Source organism: Cricetulus griseus, chromosome 3, assembly GCF_003668045.3.
Source record: "Cricetulus griseus strain 17A/GY chromosome 3, alternate assembly CriGri-PICRH-1.0, whole genome shotgun sequence".
Classification (NCBI taxonomy): Eukaryota; Metazoa; Chordata; class Mammalia; order Rodentia; family Cricetidae; genus Cricetulus; species Cricetulus griseus.
In genome coordinates this window covers 248,447,661-248,467,274 of record NC_048596.1, presented here as the reverse complement: position 1 = coordinate 248,467,274, position 19,614 = coordinate 248,447,661, and the positions used below count along the sequence as shown (strand labels likewise).

The window sequence follows — 19,614 nt, the reverse complement described above, 5'->3', positions numbered from 1 at the left end:
GGGGAGTCAGTCCCTATTAGACAGTAAGAGTCTCCAGGTTCTGCCATCTGTTGTAGCTATATGCCTGTGCACTCCCAAAACCCAGAACTTTTCATCTATTGAAGGGGATTTCAGGCTGTGGAGTCTTCTCTGTTATGTTCTTGTTCTTGCAGGGCTTTGTATCCTTTTAGGAACTTTAGTAATTGCAGTGATGAAATTCCAGTGGAGGACAAAAGGCTGAATGACAAGGGTTATGGAAAAAATGACTCCTTTTTATTGGAAGAGATCCCCCACTTTCCCTCATGATTCTCTGTCCATCACCGTGATTTTCATGAGAAATTCCTGGTCTTGGCAATTCATTTTATGTTTCTCTGTCACTTTTTTAGTCATCGGGTCCGGAGTCAGTTCACAGACATCTCATTCGTGAAAAGTCTCCAAGTTCCTTCTTGTATTGCCATGGCTGAAAGTGAACTTGTCCATATCTTCCTGTATTTATCAGAGTTGATTATAAATCACAGGAAGGAATTTTTATTACAAAATATTTAGAGAAAATCTTGTCAGCCATCAGGAGAAAAACCAATAGAACATTTTTTTTTTAATGTGGACGCTGTAAGCAGCTAATGTATAAAGCATTTTATACCACACAATTGTCTGTTTAGCAGTGAAATTGCTTTATTTATTCCATCTTTAAGAGTTTGGGGAAGTATTTTGAGAAGCTTTGCTTTGCACACTTCTTTAAATGTCTGGTGAAATATTTTCATTAATTCTCCATACAAATAGTGATGTATAATGACAGCCACTAAAATTGTCATTCTTTTTTATGCATCATGGGCTTGTTTTCAGGATGCTTAGGAAAGAATTCTATTGTAAAAATTGGAGTATAATTTATTAATACAGGAATTGTTGAAGAGACAATAGAAAATAAAATGGGGATTAGTTTGTCCTTCAAAAATTTATACTTAGAAATGAAGACAGATGCTCACTTATAAATTTTTTCTCACCCACTGGAAGCATTATAAGAACTTGGATTGCACATATGAATTATTTTATTTGATAGTAAAATAAGTCTCATGTGTGCATATATATATATATATATATATATATATATATATATATATATATATGTTCATACAGAATACATTGCTTAGAGACGTTGAAAACAAACATCTTGTCCTGAGAAGAGAAACCCTTAGTATAGCTTTACTTATGAGTGATATCTGGTTAATTAATCATTTGTACTTTGTGTGAAGTTTAAATGCTATATTCTGATTTTATAATGTATGATTAGAGCACATATTGTTGTTTTAAATCATAGGAGCTTGGGATATGCTCAGTGGGAAGGACTGCTTATTGCACAAGAATGAGGACCTGGGTTTTTATTCCCAGAACTGACATAATAAGCAAGGTGTGCAATCTGGTAATGTCTGTACTTAGAGGCCACGATGATGACATGAACACTACTTGTATTTACTGATTGAGAGGGAGACTTAACTAGAAAAGAGTTCAATCTAGCTTCAGTTAGAGACCCTGTATCAAGAGAATAATGTGGAGAGTTATAGAGAAAAATACCAAATATCCTCCTGTATCTTCAGCATGTGCACATAGGCTCATAAGCCTCTCTCCTGCACACAGATACATACATGTATTACACACAAACAAAACATACTTTTAAATCATAATCCTGGGCACACTGAAATTTTCCATTGTTCATTGAACATAAGTTTTTAATTGTTGCTTTCTAAAGATTTTTTTAAAAAATGCTTCATTAAAATGAACCTAATTTTCGTAAGTTTACTGGAAGATACTTTGAAGATCTATTCAGTTGAACTGTAAAGGGTGGAATTTTCAGATCATTCACACTTGGATGTTTTTGAAGACTACATTACTTCTTAGATACTGAACAAGATTTTTTTTAACATTATAAATTAGGGAAATCAATCTTACTGGAACAGGAAATTTAGATGCTAGATTCAAGAGATTAATATGATTGTCTGACTTATCGGATAATCATAGCTTGCTTTTCCTGCTTATTTCTAAACTGAATCTTACACGCATTTCTAAGTGTTTTCCCTAGACCTCTTTACTATTTCATTATTTCTTTCCCTAAAGCACAGATCTCCTGTGCACATCCTTTGCAAAGTTCTTATGTTCAAATTTTCTCTTTCTTTCTTTCTTCCTTCCTTCCTTCCTTCCTTCCTTCCTTCCTTTCTTTCTTTCTTTCTTTCTTTCTTTCTTTCTTTCTTTCTTTCTTTCTTTCTTTCCACTTAGAGTCTAAGGCTCCTAATACCAGGAATCTTTGCTCATGAACATGAATGCAGATCCTGCAAAATTAAAACTGAGGTTATATATACAGGGAAGCTTGTATTTATGTATGTACAAATATAACCATAATTAAAGGAAAAGGATTCCATGAACTTGAAATAATGTTAAAATCTAGTTTGAAGGTTTCTAGGAATGATTTACAGGCTGCAGTACAACAATGGCTAGCTACGAATGGAAAGTCCTAGAATTGAGTAGTTGTTCAGTCCCACAAGGCTGAGTGTCTCAGCTGGTGTTCTGTATATTATGGAATTCTGAGGAAATAGGCTCCATTGCCAATAAAATCCCATATGTATATTTCATATATACAAGAGAGGGGGCATTCATTCCATAAGCTCTGTGACTCTAGAGAACGCTGAATAATCCAGGTCAAATGGTGTTTCAACTTGATTTCTTAAGCACTACCCTTTTATCCCTATCAGCTCCCCAATCCTATAAACCTTCAAACTAGATTAACACTATTTTTCAGTTCCAATGACATTATTTTATTCTTTTAAATTATGATGATTTTCCATTTTCTCAGAGAATAAATACACACTCTCCAAATTATATAAAACATCCTCTATAATGCAAAGCTAATTTTACCAGGACTTACCCATTAAAACAGTGATGCATACAGAAAAAGAAGTAGTTGTCACATATTAGTTTAAAGAGGTCTGTGATTATTCCCTAAATTCTTTTCATCCTATTTGTTTACTATACTATAAAAGCATTCTAGATTAATTAATAGAGATGTGCCCTTCTTATTTTGATTTGTCTGTATTCCATCAATCCTCATGAGTTTATCATGAAGCCATTACTGTTATGTAAAGCTACATAAGTTCAGTTATCTCCTTGCTATGCTTTGAAATACTTTTGCAACAGCATCTGCTATATTAACTTTTAGTAAGGTAATTTACATATTCATGAAAACTTCTTTCAGAGATTCAGCCAAAATTTCCAGAATTTTCTTCACTTTTTGTCCTTGTGGTGTCCCCTTGTGTCCCCAAAATAGAAGTAAGTGATTCTCAGCAGAATGTAACTTCAGCCATAGTGGAAATACACTTGAGCTATTAAATTCTGTGTCACTATTTATTTTTTGTCCCATTCTGAATCTGAGGAAGCTACAGGTGTCGCTATGCAGAGGAGGGAGAGAATCAGAAACCCTGTATGAACAGATGAGATCTGCCTTCCCTGCTGTGTGACCTCAATAAGTGGAGGATGAGGGGAGGGTGCAAAAGAACTTGAGCATGAGACAAAATGTCAGAACTGCAGTGACCTGAACATGTGGAATCTGTCTAGATAGAGCTGAGGGGTACTATGGTTGAAGACTGTTTATTATTGGAGAAATGCAGAGTCATTTCATACATGTGGCCTAACAGGGTTTTGGAATGTTTAAAATTCAAGGTACTTAGGGAACCTGTATTTGTACAGTACTTCTCTTGCTTATCATTAGACTGAAAAGTTGCTTGTCGAGAATAGTTTTCTCCCAAAGCCTACTCCCAAATTTCTATCTTCTTTCTAAAATGCATTTACAGATTAACAGCAATCTCTTCTTGTTCTAAATTTAGCCATCTAGACTTGTCCCTTCTATGGTATGGGGACTGTAGTCTTATTGGCAAGTCAAAACACTAAGTTTGGAAAGATTTCACAAGAATGTCACAATACTATGAATCAAATTTATATTAAGTCAACCAAAGAAGGTGTGACAAGTTTTACTTTGGATTTGAAGTTTCTTCTTTTCTTTTTATTTATTCTTCTCTTAACAAAATGCATCCTTACTGCAGCCTTCCCTTCCTCCACTCCTCTCAGTACTCTCTTACCTCTCCTCTCCCCCAGGTCCACTGTTCCTCCATTTCCTTTCAGAAAAAGAGCAGACCTTCTAGATATATCAATAGAATAGGAATTAGCAAGATGCCATAAACTAAGCACAAATCCTCATATCAAGGTTAGACAAGGAAACCCAGTAGGAAGAAAAGGATCCTAAGAATAGGCAAAAGAGTCTCATAAAAACAAAACAGAAACCAAAAAAACAAACAAAATATAAAACCTTTTCTCAAGAATCAAGTTTTATTTTTAAGAAGAAATTAGATATACCCATGTGTGCATACAAAAGCTAAAAATCAAAGCTGGGTAGTGGTGGCAGTGGCCCATGCCTTTAACCCCAGCACTCAGGAGACAGAGGCAGGTGCATCTCTGAGTTCAAAGCCAGTCTAGTCTACAGTGAGTTCCAGGACAGCCAAAGAAACTCTGTTTCAAAAAACAAAACAATAAAATATCCTAAAACAAGCAAAATCGAAGGAGGCATTGATAGTCTGGATGAACAGGGACAATCCTATTAGTAGCTGAATGGGTATATGCTTAGCAGTTGTTGTTATGGATGACTCGGCACTTCACAATCTCAAGATAAGTGGCAACCTTGTCAGTATCACTGTGCAGGCATCGAAAAATGTTACTAAGAGCAAAATGGCGAGTGTCTTCATTGGCTGACCTCACCTCTGCCAGTCCCATCCAAGCAGGGTAGACATTTTCTTCAGCTCCAGGATGAACCTAATCACCAGAAGGCCAGAAGGACAAACATTATTTGTAGTAGTTAGTAGTAGTCAGTAATTCTTACACCTTCTGTGTGTGTGTGTGTGTGTGTGTGTGTGTGTGTGTGTGTGTGTGTGTGTGTGTGTGTTTGTGTGTGTGTGTGTAGCTGTGCAGGTATGTATGCACATTAATTTGAAAACCAGTGGTCAACTTAGATAGAGATTTTCAGGTGCCACATGCCCTTCACATTTTTTGTTTTTGACCTAGGTTCTTTTCCTTTCACCAGGGATTTCCATATCTCTGATTCCCAAGTACTGGGATTAAAAGCGTAAACTACTATATCGATTTTTTATGTGCCTTCAGGGAAATAAAATGCAAGGAAGGTTTTTATATATCGATATGTCTCCCCAGGCCTAGTCTATATTCCCTATAATTTTGAATAACATTTGAGGAAAACTTAGACATAAAATTTTCACTCAAAATCAATGCACTGAACAAATGACTGTAAGAACTATTTTCTGTTGAGTTTCCTGGTATATGAGGTTCTCACTGTTGTAATTTAAGAAAAGCACCAGGCAAGAGAAAGACACCATGTGTGAGGGTCTAAGCAGAGGGGCTTATTTCATTTGGGAAAGGGATCATAAAAAAGGGGGAAAGAAAGGGGGATACCAGAGTCTGAAGACAGGAGAGAGGAAAAAGAAAAGAGGGGAAGGGAGAAAGGAAAGAGAGAGGGAAACAGAGAGAGGGAGAGAAACAGAGAAGAGGATGGGAGTTGGGCAGGACCCTTTTAAAATGGAACATAGTGAATATGCACAAGTGGTGCTCTTAGTGGCTGCAGCTGAGGGCATATCCTCTCAGAACCCCAAGGACAGGCCAGTACAGATGCCTGAATATTAACACTCACTAAAGAACCTCAGAATGTTGGAATTGCCCACAACTCCTTAATATCAAAGCTGTGAACAAGTTGTTGAGATGAATAATTTGAGTTTTTAAAAATTTATATAAAACACACACACACACACCACCACCACCACCACCACCACCACCACCACCACCACCACCACCTAGATCAGATCATTTAGCTTATTTGCTCATGGGTCTGTCTGGCAGCTGAGAAGTCCAAAATCTTGGTGCCAGTCTGCTCAGTGCCTGGTAAGGGGCTCCTTGCTACACTACTACTCTATCAGAGATCACGAAGCAAAGCAGAGCCAATGGGCTAGCCTGGATTTCCCCTCTTAAAAACAGGTAGGAGCCCATCCACCTGACTCATCCAGTCCTAATTACTTCCTAAATGCCCAACCTCCAAGGATCATTAACATGAAACTTGGGAATTAATTTTCAATGTAAATTTAGGAGGGCATATTAAAACAACATTACTTATCATTATGAACCTGACTACACACAGGATCATTCCTTATGTTGCCTTTGTCTTATAAATAAAACTTTAACCTGACTCTGATAAACGACTAATACAGAATAATTTAGTGAAATTGCTGGCACTAACGGATTTAGTAGTTATCCAGGGAAATCTCATTTCCCTACAGTTCCTATGGCCTGGAATATGTGTGACATGGAATATAAAATGGTGAAAATCAGAAAAGGTGAGCTCAGGTTAGACCATGTGGCACTGAATCTATTGTCTAGCTGCACGGGTTCATTTCACACTGTTCCCAGAAAAAGAGGAGGCCAAGCAGAAAAGTACAGGAAGTTGGGGTACAGAGGACCTGGGAAGCAGTTGGATTGTGGGTTTAGAGAAGGGAAGCCAGAAAGCATCTAAGTCCTGAGCCCAAAGAGATGATGGGTCAGAATCAAAAGGGAAATAAAAAACAAAATAGAACCCACAAACTTGGTCAAAAACCAGAAAGTGAGACAAAAAACTCGAACAAGCTTGGCCACTCAGCTTTAGTGGAGCATTAGGCCTGCAGTTGCCAGTAATGGGACATTTATCCAAAAATGGTGGTTCTGATTTACCTAGGAGGTTATAAGACAGCATGCAGCTAGAACCAAACTACATACATCTGCTACAATGTACAGGAAATAGACATGACATGACACAAAGCTGTGAACAAGTTGGAAACCTAAATTTAAATGTTGCAAATTAGATGGTTTTAGATTCATTCTCAACACAACAAAATACCTCATTCATGGAAGAAAAAAGAGAAAGAAAAGAAAGGAAGATAGAGAGAGCACTCACCCTGACAAGGATTTCCTTAATTTTCTTTAGAAGTTCTTGATTTTTTTCCTCTACCTCTTTGACTTTCAGCAGCATAGTCTCACTTGCCCCATTTAGAGCAGCCACTTCGTGCACTAGCTTTTCCAGAGGGTGATACCAGGCTCGTGAAATGCTGATCATCCCTTTCAGAAGGTCGTCTAACTAACCAAACATGATTTAACATCAAGTTAAAATGAGTAAAACACAACACACTAGATACAAGCAGTATTTGTACAATCATGCTAAATTATCATATCTACTTGTTGTTAATACGTATATAAAAGTGTTTTGGTAAACGACACATTACAAAAATACAAATTTTAAGCCACAGAATTGCAGTTTGTTAAAGTAAAAGAAAATAATAAATAAAAGATCTTTTTTTCTGAGAAGCCAAATGATCATGCTTTGTTTTTTCTCTACATTCAGTCATCTGCCCTCTTCACCAGATCTTCTGCATTTGGTTATTTCCTTTGTCTATAAAATAACCAAGCTTTGCTGAATCTAGGTAGGTGTTCACAGGACCAAATTCAAATAAAAAGACACCAGAATTATCAGTGTCAAATGGTCTACACCATTTTCATATGAAAAAATCAAATTCTTCACTCATATGCACTTATAATTTTTATATTATTCTAGGATATTAAAACTGCAAAAAAAGAGCACATTCGTAAGTAGACTTTTATGCTCTACAATTCTTCCTTTCCCTGGCTTCTGAAAAAGTAGCCAGCCCATTTATGGGCATATACAAGAAAAGAACATCTTTGCCTTTGGCAACATTGATTTAAAACCATTGTATTTTACACACACACACACACACACACACACACACACACACACACACACACACACACACACAAACACTCCATACATACACAGATACACTGCAGTCAGTGTATGTTCATTGCTAGGATCACACATGATATTCCTCACCAATTTTAAATATTTGCTGTGGTGTCTCTTAGCAATTCTAGTAGTAATTACATTGGACAGTAGGGAGAAGTCCAAGTAAAAGTTGTTCTACATATGTTAAAGAACATAAAGGAAAGAAGCAAGACAAATTGTGACAGCAAACCCGGTTGCTGGGAGCATTGCTGCTTGATGATTGAGAGTGATACCCTGAGGTGAATGAAGGACAGTTCCAAATTCTTGTCTGGCATATAAGAGATGTAAGGTCTTTACAACCTTTTGAAGCTTCTCTTCAGAATCTTCCTAATAGTACCTTGTTTCAGTGGAGTTTTGTGAGGATTAAATGCATCAGTATCAACGGAGTGTTTTTTGAAGTGTCTAGTTTTGAGGAGACGTTCTCTCTTTCCTCCCCCTCTTCTTGCTTCACTATAATCACATTTTTTTGTTAATGGGAATAACTTCTGTATAAGTGATAGATAATTCTAATAAAATGATAACAAGCATATTATATATGTGATATATGTACACATATTAGTTTAGTTTAAATTATACTGAGATTTCCTCTGACAGGGAGTCACAGTGGATAGATCATTACCATTACACATTAGAGCTTCCAAAATAAGTACACCTCATCAAAACAGAGGTTGGTTTGAGGTACATGATACAGTATAAAGAGAGCCTCTTGTTCAGCTGATTTCAATTATAACAGAGAAGAAAACAGAGGAGTGAGGAAGGACTGCACAGTAATGAAATGCAAACCGAAATAGAAGAGTATTGAATCTCAAAAGAAATGACATTCTGGTCATTTAAGAAATATGCTAGCAGTGGAGGAGCCTTTTATTATAACATATGCAACTGCATTTGCATTCATTCCACATGTGCTTGAATCTATATTCATCTATGAATGCTCAGCTTAGATTAAAGTTAGTACAATCCTACAAACATGGCACTGGCTAAAAAAGGTGTCCTATGTATAGATCATTTATGAATCTGCTACAGTATGAACTACATTAATTTTAACTTGTAACTTGTTAAATTTTCATTCTTCTCTTTTCTGTTTGGTATGTGATAATGACGCCTATAAAACACCCGAAGTAACCTACAACAGAGTAAACATTGTGCACTGCTTCAGTTGTTTTGGTGACAACCAGAAATAAAGATTTACTTGTGTCTGTTGGATTTGTTCATTGTTTTCTGGAGTAAGGAGGGAAGCGGTGTGACAGGTGCTGGAGTTCCTGGCTTTGTACCCCAGGCTTTTGGCAAAGTTTTCATCCTGGAAGTAATAAAAATGTCAATTTATTGGAGTTTCTGAATTAAGTAAGTGCATTTATGATAATTACATACATGTATTTTATAGATGTGAAGTTTATAACAAATACTCACTACCTAAAATTAAATAATTAAGAAAACATAATCTACTTACATATTCTTCCCGTTAGATACACAATTCGATTTTTAGTCTCTATTTCTAATCACCTATGTTTTTCACTCTTTACTATTTGACACGGAGTGTCTTAGTTAGGGTTTCTATTGCTGTAAAGAGGCACCATGACCATGGCAACTCTTATAAAAGAAAAACATTTAATTGGTTAGCTTACATTTTCAGTGGCTTAGTCAATTATCATCATAGTCAGGAGTACCTTGGTGGAGAGGAAGGCGGCATGCAGGCAGACATGGTGTTGGCTATGTCTTGTCTTTCATGTAACACTAAGTGGTCTGTCTTAATGGGTGTGGCTTGCGCATATATGAGACCTCAAAGCCTGCCTCCACAGTGACATACTTCCTCCAGCAAGACCACATGCATTCCAACAAGGCCACACCTCCTAACATTACCACTTCCTTTGGGGGCCATTTTCTTTCAAACTACAACAACTTGTGCATCCATATTTATGAAACTATTGTTCTAAAATGATATATCTGTTTTAAGTGTTGTGAAATATACCTGTTTCTCAATTACCACTGAATCTTTATTTCTGGACAATATCAAGTTCATGATAAAATTACAAGGCAATTATATTGATGGTGTCAACATTAATTATGAAAATTAAAGAGCAACACAAATTGGAAGCAGAATGATTATAAGAGCCAGAAAAATGAGAAGTCTGCAAACAGATTGTGTCTTTTAGAAGTGACAGGGAATTTATACACATGATACCACAACAATATGCCTGTCTTATTAAGACCTGAGCAATAATAATGCCAACAGACATAATAGAAACAAAGGGAGAATCTCAGGGGCTTCACCCCTCGACAAAGAACTACTGGCAACTAAAGATGACTGATAGAAGGGTAAAGTTCCCTAGAGGTGAACCCCTGTACCCTCTCATTAGTTATACCATACCAAGTGGCTAAAATCATGTACATATAAGCAAAGCAACATTAAATGTACTAAACAGGCTGTGTGTGTTATACTATACTATATTGTTAATTTGAGAGAGTTTAAGGGGAGCACAAGAGAAAGGTAGATGAAGGAAAAAGGAAGGAGTAAAATGATATAGTTATATTTTAACTAAAATAAAATATCTTGGCATGTTTTAAAGAGAACATATAGCAAAGAATGAGTGAAGATTTAAAATATTATCTATTGTATATATATATATATATATATGTATATATGATCAGTTGAAGATTTTACTTAAGATATCTATTAAAAGATAATATTTTCTACTAACAATCATTGAATTTGTGAAAGTAAAAGATTCAGAAAGTCATCTAACTCTCAAGCTATGTGTTGAGGCAATTCAATCATTACCTGCATTTTCACAGTGGAAAAGTCTTATTCCCCACTGCAGTTATACAGAACCAAATCATGGACAAGAAAAATTAGGGTTTTTCCAAATAGTTTAACTCTTGTGACCTAATTTGAAGGGTTCCTATCTATATGATTTGCTTTTTATAGGCGGGGTATTGTATAGTTGGAAGCTTTAAATTAAGAATACATAGCAAATCAAGCACTGGCAAGTGAAAAGGACAATGGGAATGCATATTCTTTACAAATCTATAGACATATTCTAATGATTCCCAAATTTTTATTGAAATCATCTTTGTTTTCCCTGTATCTCCTTTAGAAAGAGAACATATTTGATTTCTAAACCAGCCCTCCTTATGACATTAGAAATTTTACACTGGAAATCTGTAGACAACAATTCTCAGCCCTTGAGGCTAACTAAACAGTTTTCTGGTTTTTTTGTTTTTGTTTTTGTTTTGTTTACACAGCTTCAGATTAGTTCATATCTATTCCCTCCAAACAATCTCTGCAATGCACTTTACTTATGCTTTGCATCTGTTAAGTGAAAAGTGGAGACTGGACCATCTATACAAGACCAGAAAACCAGAGTTCTTCTCTGACCTCACTTTTAGGACTTACTGTCATGAATTAGAGTTGAGAGACAATCACTTTTTATTTAAAAATTTTTAAATTAACAAATTATAGAAAATATTTAAACAATTATTTAAAATTATTGTAATATTTAAAAGTCTGAGATATCATCAAACTTCTCATTCTTCCTGTACCATTTCTCATAACTGATACTTAGTTTTTAATCCCATGAAGGCATATTATCTGAAATTTTGTTCATGGTTTAACCTATAGAATGTTTGAGGATCCCTTTAGAGAAGAAATCAGAAGTAAATTAAGTACTCACAAACTCCTCAGATATTTGTGTGGTGAGGTTAGAGGTGTACTGAGCCATGCCAATTGCATCGTCAAAGAGTTCTTCAATGGTCAATTCGTTGGATCCTTCTATCTCAAGGCACAAGGGTAAGGAGACCACATATTCCCATAGTAGAAGATTTGACACTAGCAGAAGCTGAAGCATCCCTGCCATAAAGAGAAAAATCACATCCAGATGATTCCTCCAAATGAGGTTATAGGAATTAAACTGTCTAGTAAGCTCTATATATTCTGGGGACCCTGTGATGCATGATTTGCTTCTGTATAACTGGAGTGGGGCATAAGCTTTGTCCACTGTGAAAATGTAAGTAATATTTCCCCAATACATAGTTTGAGAGTTGGGTGACTTCCCACATCTTTGATTTGCTCTTGAAGTACTTTGCAGCTTTGCAAACATTTGGAGCTTACATTGATACTTATCCACAATATTTAGTCCTCTGTATATTTTCATAGCTTGTGATTTTATGCACATTTTAATTTGTAACATCACCCAGGAATTTATAATTTTACAAACTCAATGACTAATGTCAGCACTTTGGATACTGATGTCACAAGGAGCACAGTTCCGTTTGTTTTATCTTCATGTCTGATGAGAATAGACACATGACTGTTGGATTACTAACAATAAGAATGAAGAGAGTCCCGTCATAAAAATGATGTCACATCCTGGAATTGAAAGGTCACTATGATTATTTTGTGCATTTGTCATTGTTTTGTTTATTTATTTATTCTTTTATTTTAATGATAAAATGGGAGATTTAATTTTCTTTGTTCACTGATGTTTCATGGATATTAAAAAACATCCCTGCTTTAAAGATCAGAGAGACAAAATTCACCCAAATTGTAGCAAATGCCGCCTATAAAATAATCATATGTAAATCTCATAAGGAGTAAATTTAGATGGTCCAATTTACATATGTTAAATTATTTTCTAGGAAAATTTACAATAACAGTAACTGCCACAAAATAAAACTCACAGCAATGGAAGCTAGAATTGGTAAGTCTCATTGCCATTTTAACAAGCCATTTGCTGCTTTTCCTTTGAAATTGATCTGTGCAAAATCATAGCTTGTATTTTTCATCAAACTGTATTGGCTGTATAAGGCTGACATGCACAAGTGATTTCCCCACAGTTCTACCCAAAATGTTGAGAGAGCCAGTATACCAGCAACACAGACTTGCCACTTCACCTTACACAGTAGACACCTGTGGCTTTTCACTACGCATTCTTATGGCAGGGATTTCTATGAACCCATCTCCATGTCACCCAAAATCACTCTTATTAATTAGAAGGATCAACATGTTGCCTTTTTCTTTGATTATAGACATCCTAGATAACATTATATCCTAGACATCACTGCAAGAGCCAACCTGCAATACTTGACTTTTACGTATTTTCCTGCTCTATAAAACACTTATCTTTAAAATATTTGAAAATGATCAGTGATGCTTTCAACAATTAGTTGATTCATTAATGGTCAGAGACAGAACTCTAGCATATCAATATTTACAGTCTCAAGTGTATTGAAACAGGTAAGTACCATGTTAAAATCTCCCCTCTCTCTTTATACCATATACAATGTTATAATTAGAATATAGTCATTCAAATATTTACTAAACTGAAAAAGTTATAATTGCCATAATGCAATTCACATTAAAATGCATATTTCTTTAACACATCAAGTGATGTTTAGACAGTCATCCCATAGTGCTTGTAAAAATTTCAGCCACTTTTCTGTTCATTTGAGACCTAATAGAGGAGAAAAAAATCAGAAACACAAATGTCCAAACTTGGAATTTATTTAAATATTGCTACAAAAATTAATGGTCCTAATAAGCAAAATACAGATTATATTCTTCATCCAGGATAATTTAAAAATATTTTTAAATTTTTGAGATGATAATATAATTATATTATTTTCCATTTTCTGTTACTTGTTGAAACCCTATCATATACCCTTCCTTGGTCTCTCAAGTTCATGGTATCATTTCTAATTAATTGTAATTATATATATATATATATATATATATAATATATATATATATGAAAACACTAACCATTGTTTTCATTCTGTATCTAAAGTATCTAAAATATTGTTTACTTACATGACATATTACACAAATTTTTTAATATTTCAGGATTTAGACTATTGATGTTCAAGTACTTTTTCCAAGCACAAGTCACTAGCATTGGCTTAGTTATATGCTAGATACATGTTTGCTACATTTGTGAAAGGTTGTATGAAACTTGACTTCCTACAAAATGTACTTTGTGTTTTATAAAAATTTTAGGAGCGTCACAAATGTTCAAAGTAGTAGAAAAATTAATATTCACCAGAGAAAATCACACCAAATGGTTATCCAATACCAAATGGTAAGCCCTGAAAACATATATAGAAGTAACATTATACAGACTGAACAGGTTATATTTAGGAATATATATGTATATACACACTTACTTTGCATGTAATTGCAACTAATGAAAATAAGAGCCCAAAAATTTCAAAGAGAGCAAGAGGAGTGTAAGAGAGGGTTGGAGGGACTAATATGAAGGAAGAAATATTTTAAATATAATTTCAAAATTAAAAAAAACAGTTTACTTCATATAACAGGCTTTTTATAGGTGTTTACAGTATAAGATTAAGTAAAAGCAAATAATTCTGTTCTCCATTTTATAAAATAAATTTTGGCTGTCATCAATTCATGTTTTCATGAAAATACAACCTACAAGAAAAGGTAAATTGGTAACACAAGCTTGATTCTCTTGTTGCTACAAGACTTGACTTGTGCTTAATTGGTTAAAGACACAAATCTTCTGTCATTACCTGCATTAAACTTCATAACTGAAAATTTATTCAGGTTCATTCAAGTGACCAAAAAGATGTAAGAGACCCAGAAATCAAAACATAGCTTCTACCTTCTGCAGTCGAGACAATTGCATAATTGAATCTTGTGTTCTCAGTAAAGTCTGATTTCTCAATTTAGGAAGCTAGTCATTTTTAGTTGAGTGATATCTTGTTTGGGAAGGTGTTCAACAGCATTTCTCATGAGATATTTGTAGAAATTCCCCCCTTTTAGCCTCATGTTAATCAAGACCTTATAAAATGTCTTGGGACATTGTCATGTTTCTTGATAACAGGGAGAGTTCTAAAAAGATCACTGTCCTTAAAGATTATTGTGAAATTACATGCTAGAAAGTTACTCCTCTGTTTTTTTTTGTGTTTGGTATCTACATATGAGACATAAAATAAATTTCAATTTATACCAGAACAATGACACCAAAGATCATGAGTTCTATTCAAAACCATCGTGATAAAATAATGCACCTATAAAGCGTACCAAGAGAAATATGATTAAAGAGCTACTTACAGGAACATGGTTGATTCAAATGTGCCTGCATCCCTAAGAAGTTGCTTCTTAGTATCCTCAGCAACTCCAGAAAGCAGCTTCACCAAAGTTCTGCCTTGACTGAACTCCTACTTCCTATATATATACAAACAGCAGCCCCCATGGACAAGCGCAGCTGAGAGGCAAAGTTAAGCAATATTTAGGTGAGGGTGTCATTCCCTACTCTTCAAGGAGCATCTATATCCACTTTAAAATTACCACTCCCTTCCTCTCCAAATATTGTTTTGTTTGTGGCCATAGTATCTCTACCGTTCAAATTATCTTGTCAGTCATCAAAATTATCTTTGCCCTGCAATGACTCATATTCTTGTCTGGCAGAAAAAGCATACTTACTCCTTGATACATTTCCCTTAGTTCATATGTTGTCTCTGTCACGTCTTCTGCAACATTATCTAGGTTTTTAGAAGGTCATAAATGCATGTGATTCTTTTCCCATATTGAGCCACCATGTCACAGTCATAGTCAGTCAAATGTTCTTGGCATTTTAACCATCAATCTGTTTCCAGAAATCAGCAGACATTTTAACATGTTTCCACAAATTCAATGACAGTTTAAGTAATCTACAGGATGAAAACTAAATATTTTCAAGGCACATTGACAGGCATGTTATGTCCATTACTCAAAACTAATTAGAGTAGCATTGTTGGGGGCCTATATTTTCTTGGGTACATGTTTTTGCATTCATTGAGAATGCAAAACACAAGTTTCCTCTTGCCAGGTTGGTCTTAAATCATATCAGAGAGTGATTCATTAAAACCATAACTGTTATTCCACTGTTTACCAGCTTGACACAGTTTCCAGGCTTGATGACAACTTTAACATATGCATCATTAGTAACTATACTGATAGTCCTCCTGAAACAACTTTAATACTGCATTTTTAAAATATGGGAGTAAATCAGTATCACTAGATCACTCTAAGACTAATTATGTTTTATGTCATGAAATCAGATTGAAATTGGTATGTAAAATAAGATTTTAATTTAAATAAAAAGAAAAATAAAATGAAAAAACAGAAATCAGACCATGTAGTTTGTTAAGCAGTGTGGTCTAAGTATCTAGTTATGGTGTGCAGTCAACAAGAGTGCCAACAGCATGAGTGGGTTATGGGCTTCATGTGCCTCCCCTTCCAGTTAATCTTAAGAAAGAAACTGACCCCAGATACTGAAATTTTACACAATAAACTTATGACTTGATGCTTTTCCCGTGCATGCTGGGTGCTTTACAAATTCTTTAACTCCTGATTTCATTGTTCCTCACATGCATTTCCAAAACAGTAAGCAATATAGAAGTTGGAACAGTAAGCAATATAGAATTTACAGATGGTGGCTAGATGCTAGATACAAGAAAATGCAAATTGTCATGGGGATTCAACATCTGTAGGGATAATAAAAGTTCACAAGTTCTAATACAGTACAAAATAGGACTCAAACATGTATCAACTCTTTTCTTAGAGAACAAATTGAAGAGTTCAGCTTGGATGGGAGATGTTGATTTATTAATTGTCTATTCTCTGTCATAGTTTTGCCTGAGCCTCTGTTTCCTCATCCTTGTATGTTGCATTGGCTACTAGTCTGACTAGGTGGAAACAGTCGAGTTGGTGCTTATTCCAGTAAGGCTACAAGAAGGGTCAGAGCCCATTCAACTCCACTAAAGCCAGTGTTCCTCTAGCTTCCTTATGACTTATGACATGCTCTGTCTGTGGACTATTCACCAAAGCTATGTGTGGAAAGGACTCAATGAAAGAATGAAAAATTTTAACCTCTCACATTATGTGAGATTGTCTTAGACTATACCAACAGACAAAACTCCACAAATGTGGTACAAAGCTTATATCCAATGGTTCATTCATTTTTCAGTGTAATTATTTCAAGGAAGAAAAGTTCACAGAACAGTTGATGCAGAGATAACTGTCCACCCTAGCACTAGCTAGACTCCAAAGGGAAACCTGCACCATTTATCTTCTATTGATTCCCCTTTGTCAGTCTTTTTCTTTTCTCAACCCATCTTTACCATTTTAGAACTCATATATGCCAGTGGCCCCCTACTGTATCATTCTTCCGTTTGTTGACTTTTAATTGAAGAGGATATATTCTGAAAGCAGACAGTATGCCCTGCCCTTTGTCTACCAGGCTGTCACCTTTAGTTTTTCAATTTACACATTTTTCCCTTTCTTTTTATTACAAAGAAAATTATTTTACATGTCAATCCCAGGTCCCTCTCCCTCCACTCCTCCCCTGCCCCCCTCCAACTAACGCACTACCTATCCCATACCCTTTCTGCTCCCAAGGGAGGGTGAGGCCTTCCATAGGGGGGGTCTTCATAGTCTGTCATATTATTTGGAATAGGGCCTAGGTCAATCCCCCCTAGGCTCAGGGAGTATTCCTCTATGTGGGATGGGTTCCTAAAGTCCATTCCTATGGTTTCGATAAATAATGATCCACTACAAAGGGTCCCATAGATTGCCAAGGTCTCCTTACTGACACTCACATTCAGGGGGTCTGGCTCAGTCCCATGCTGGTTTCCCAGCTATCAGTTTGGGGACCATGATTTTTGCCTTGTTCAGGTCAGCTGTTTCTGTGGGTTTCACCAGCCTGATATGGACCCTTTGATCATCAGTCCTTCTTCTCTGCATATGGATTTCTGTTCAGTTCGAGGTTTAGCTGTAGGTGTCAGGCTTCCAGACAGGCTGGTAAATAAGGAGGACCCTAAGAGAGACATACATGGTCCCCTGGAGAAGGGAAAAGGGACAAGATCTCCTGAGCAAATTGGGAGCATGGGGGGAGGGGAGACAGAACTAAGAGAATGGGAAGGGGAGAAGAGGAGGGTAAGGAAGACATGATGGGACAGGAAGGTTGAGTTAGGGGAAGAACAGAAGAGAGCAAGATAAGAGATAATATAATAGAAGGAGACATCAGTTCAAAGAGAAATCAGGCACTAGGGAAATGTCTGGAGAGTTACAAAGATGACACCAACTAACAATGTAAGCAACAGAGGAGAGGCTACCTTAAATGCCCTCCCCTGACAATGAGATTGATGACTAATTCATATGCCACCTTATAGCCTTATTCCAGCAGTTGGTGGAAGTAGAAGCAAGACACTCACAACTCAGCTTACACATTTTAATGTCTTTAAAAGATATGTAGCAGTTAGAATCTAAACCTGAGATCCAAAAAAGATAAGAAGCTCCCATTATCTATGTCTAAGTGGAAGAACTCTGGCACATTAAAGATCCCATGAACAAGGTGTCTGCAGTAGACAACAAGGACAATCAGAGACCATGTTGCCTAATTCTCAGGAAGGGAGCAATTAGTCTGACTCACAGTCATACTTAGATATGATGTAGACTGTGTCTTACCAGCTGTTATAAATTGTAGGATGGCCCCATGTATGAATGAAAGAAAATACACATTTCTCTCTACCACAGTTTTGCCAGAAGATAAAGAAAAGAAACCCACTCTCTTTAATATTTTATTCTTCCTAGGGTGAGTGAAAAGTCACAGAAACTCATTATTTGGGTTGATGGGCCATGAATAGATTTAGTCTAAGCCAGAGTTGAGGAAAACTTGTAATGGACTGGCACCTATGGTTGGAATGCAGGGACATTTTTCCTGGTCCTCTGAGCAGAGGCAAGTTGCCATTTGCATATATATATGCATATTGATAAGTTGGTAAAATAAAATGATAAAGGTTTTTGATTTTGACCCAATTGTTATCCAATTATTATTATTATTATTATTATTATTATTATTATTATTATTATTATTATTATTTATCATTAGCAGTAGCAGCAGCAGCAGTATCATGTATTTGTGTATGTATGTGTGTTATACATGTACATGTGCCTATAAAGACCAGAAGTAAACATTGATTATCTTCTACTATCATTTTCCACCTTCTTTAAGGATGGTCTTTTAATGATTATCTTGGCTGGCTAGTCAAGTCATCATGATCAGACTCACCTCACTGCATGTATTGGGGATAAAAGCATATATTATCATGCCTGTCATTTTACCTGAGCTCAGAATCTGCACTTGGATCCTCACACTTATGTAGCAAGTACTTGATCCACTGCTCCATCTCTGGAGACTTCAACAAAGCTATAATTCTCCCCAACCTTTCCTGCTTATATTTAAATTCCGACACATTTTCAGCATGTCTACTGAAGTGTGGGATTACAACATACATTGAATATTATTCTGCATTATAATATTAGCTATGTGAACAAAAGAGAACTCTGGGCTGACCAAAAGTTTATGTTTTTTAATGGCACTCCTCAGCAAGAGTATTGCTAATGTGTCCTTCACTTTCTGTTCACAGGTTAGGAAAGAACACAGGTGGTATGGAGAGGAGACGGGAATAGAGGAATAGGAAGGATTAAATGGGGTCAGGGGTAGAAGAACAGGGTAACAGAGGAACATGTGCAGGGATAAGCATACACTAAGGGCCTTTGAAGAGCCATCTGGAAACCTATCACTGAAAGCTTGCTAATATATATATATATATATATATATATATATATATATATATACATACACTTGTAAAGGAGGATTATCCAGTTGTGGGTGGGACAAATCTTTAATCCTAGTACTCAGGAGGAGTCACAA

At 35.8% G+C, this 19,614-nt stretch overlaps 1 protein-coding gene across 1 annotated transcript; it reads right to left on the bottom strand.

The window, feature by feature from the left end:
- Positions 1-4,379: 4,379 nt before the first annotated feature.
- Positions 4,380-15,047, bottom strand: LOC100751675 (prolactin). Its single transcript, XM_027409568.2, has 5 exons — positions 14,970-15,047; positions 11,572-11,747; positions 9,093-9,200; positions 7,004-7,183; positions 4,380-4,827 (listed from the first exon to the last, which is right to left on the bottom strand). Exons 1-5 carry the CDS (start codon positions 14,998-15,000, stop codon positions 4,639-4,641), a joined length of 684 nt encoding a protein of 227 aa, XP_027265369.1. The 5' UTR covers positions 15,001-15,047; the 3' UTR covers positions 4,380-4,638.
- Positions 15,048-19,614: the final 4,567 nt, after the last annotated feature.

Coding starts and splice junctions, on each gene's coding strand:
- LOC100751675 (XM_027409568.2), bottom strand. CDS start 15,000: ATGCAGGCACATTTGAATCAACCATGTTCCT. Junction 11,748..14,969: donor TTTGAATCAACCATGTTCCT/GTAAGTAGCTCT, acceptor TCTTTATGGCAG/GGATGCTTCAGCTTCTGCTA. Junction 4,828..7,003: donor TTAAGGAAATCCTTGTCAGG/GTGAGTGCTCTC, acceptor TCTGGTGATTAG/GTTCATCCTGGAGCTGAAGA.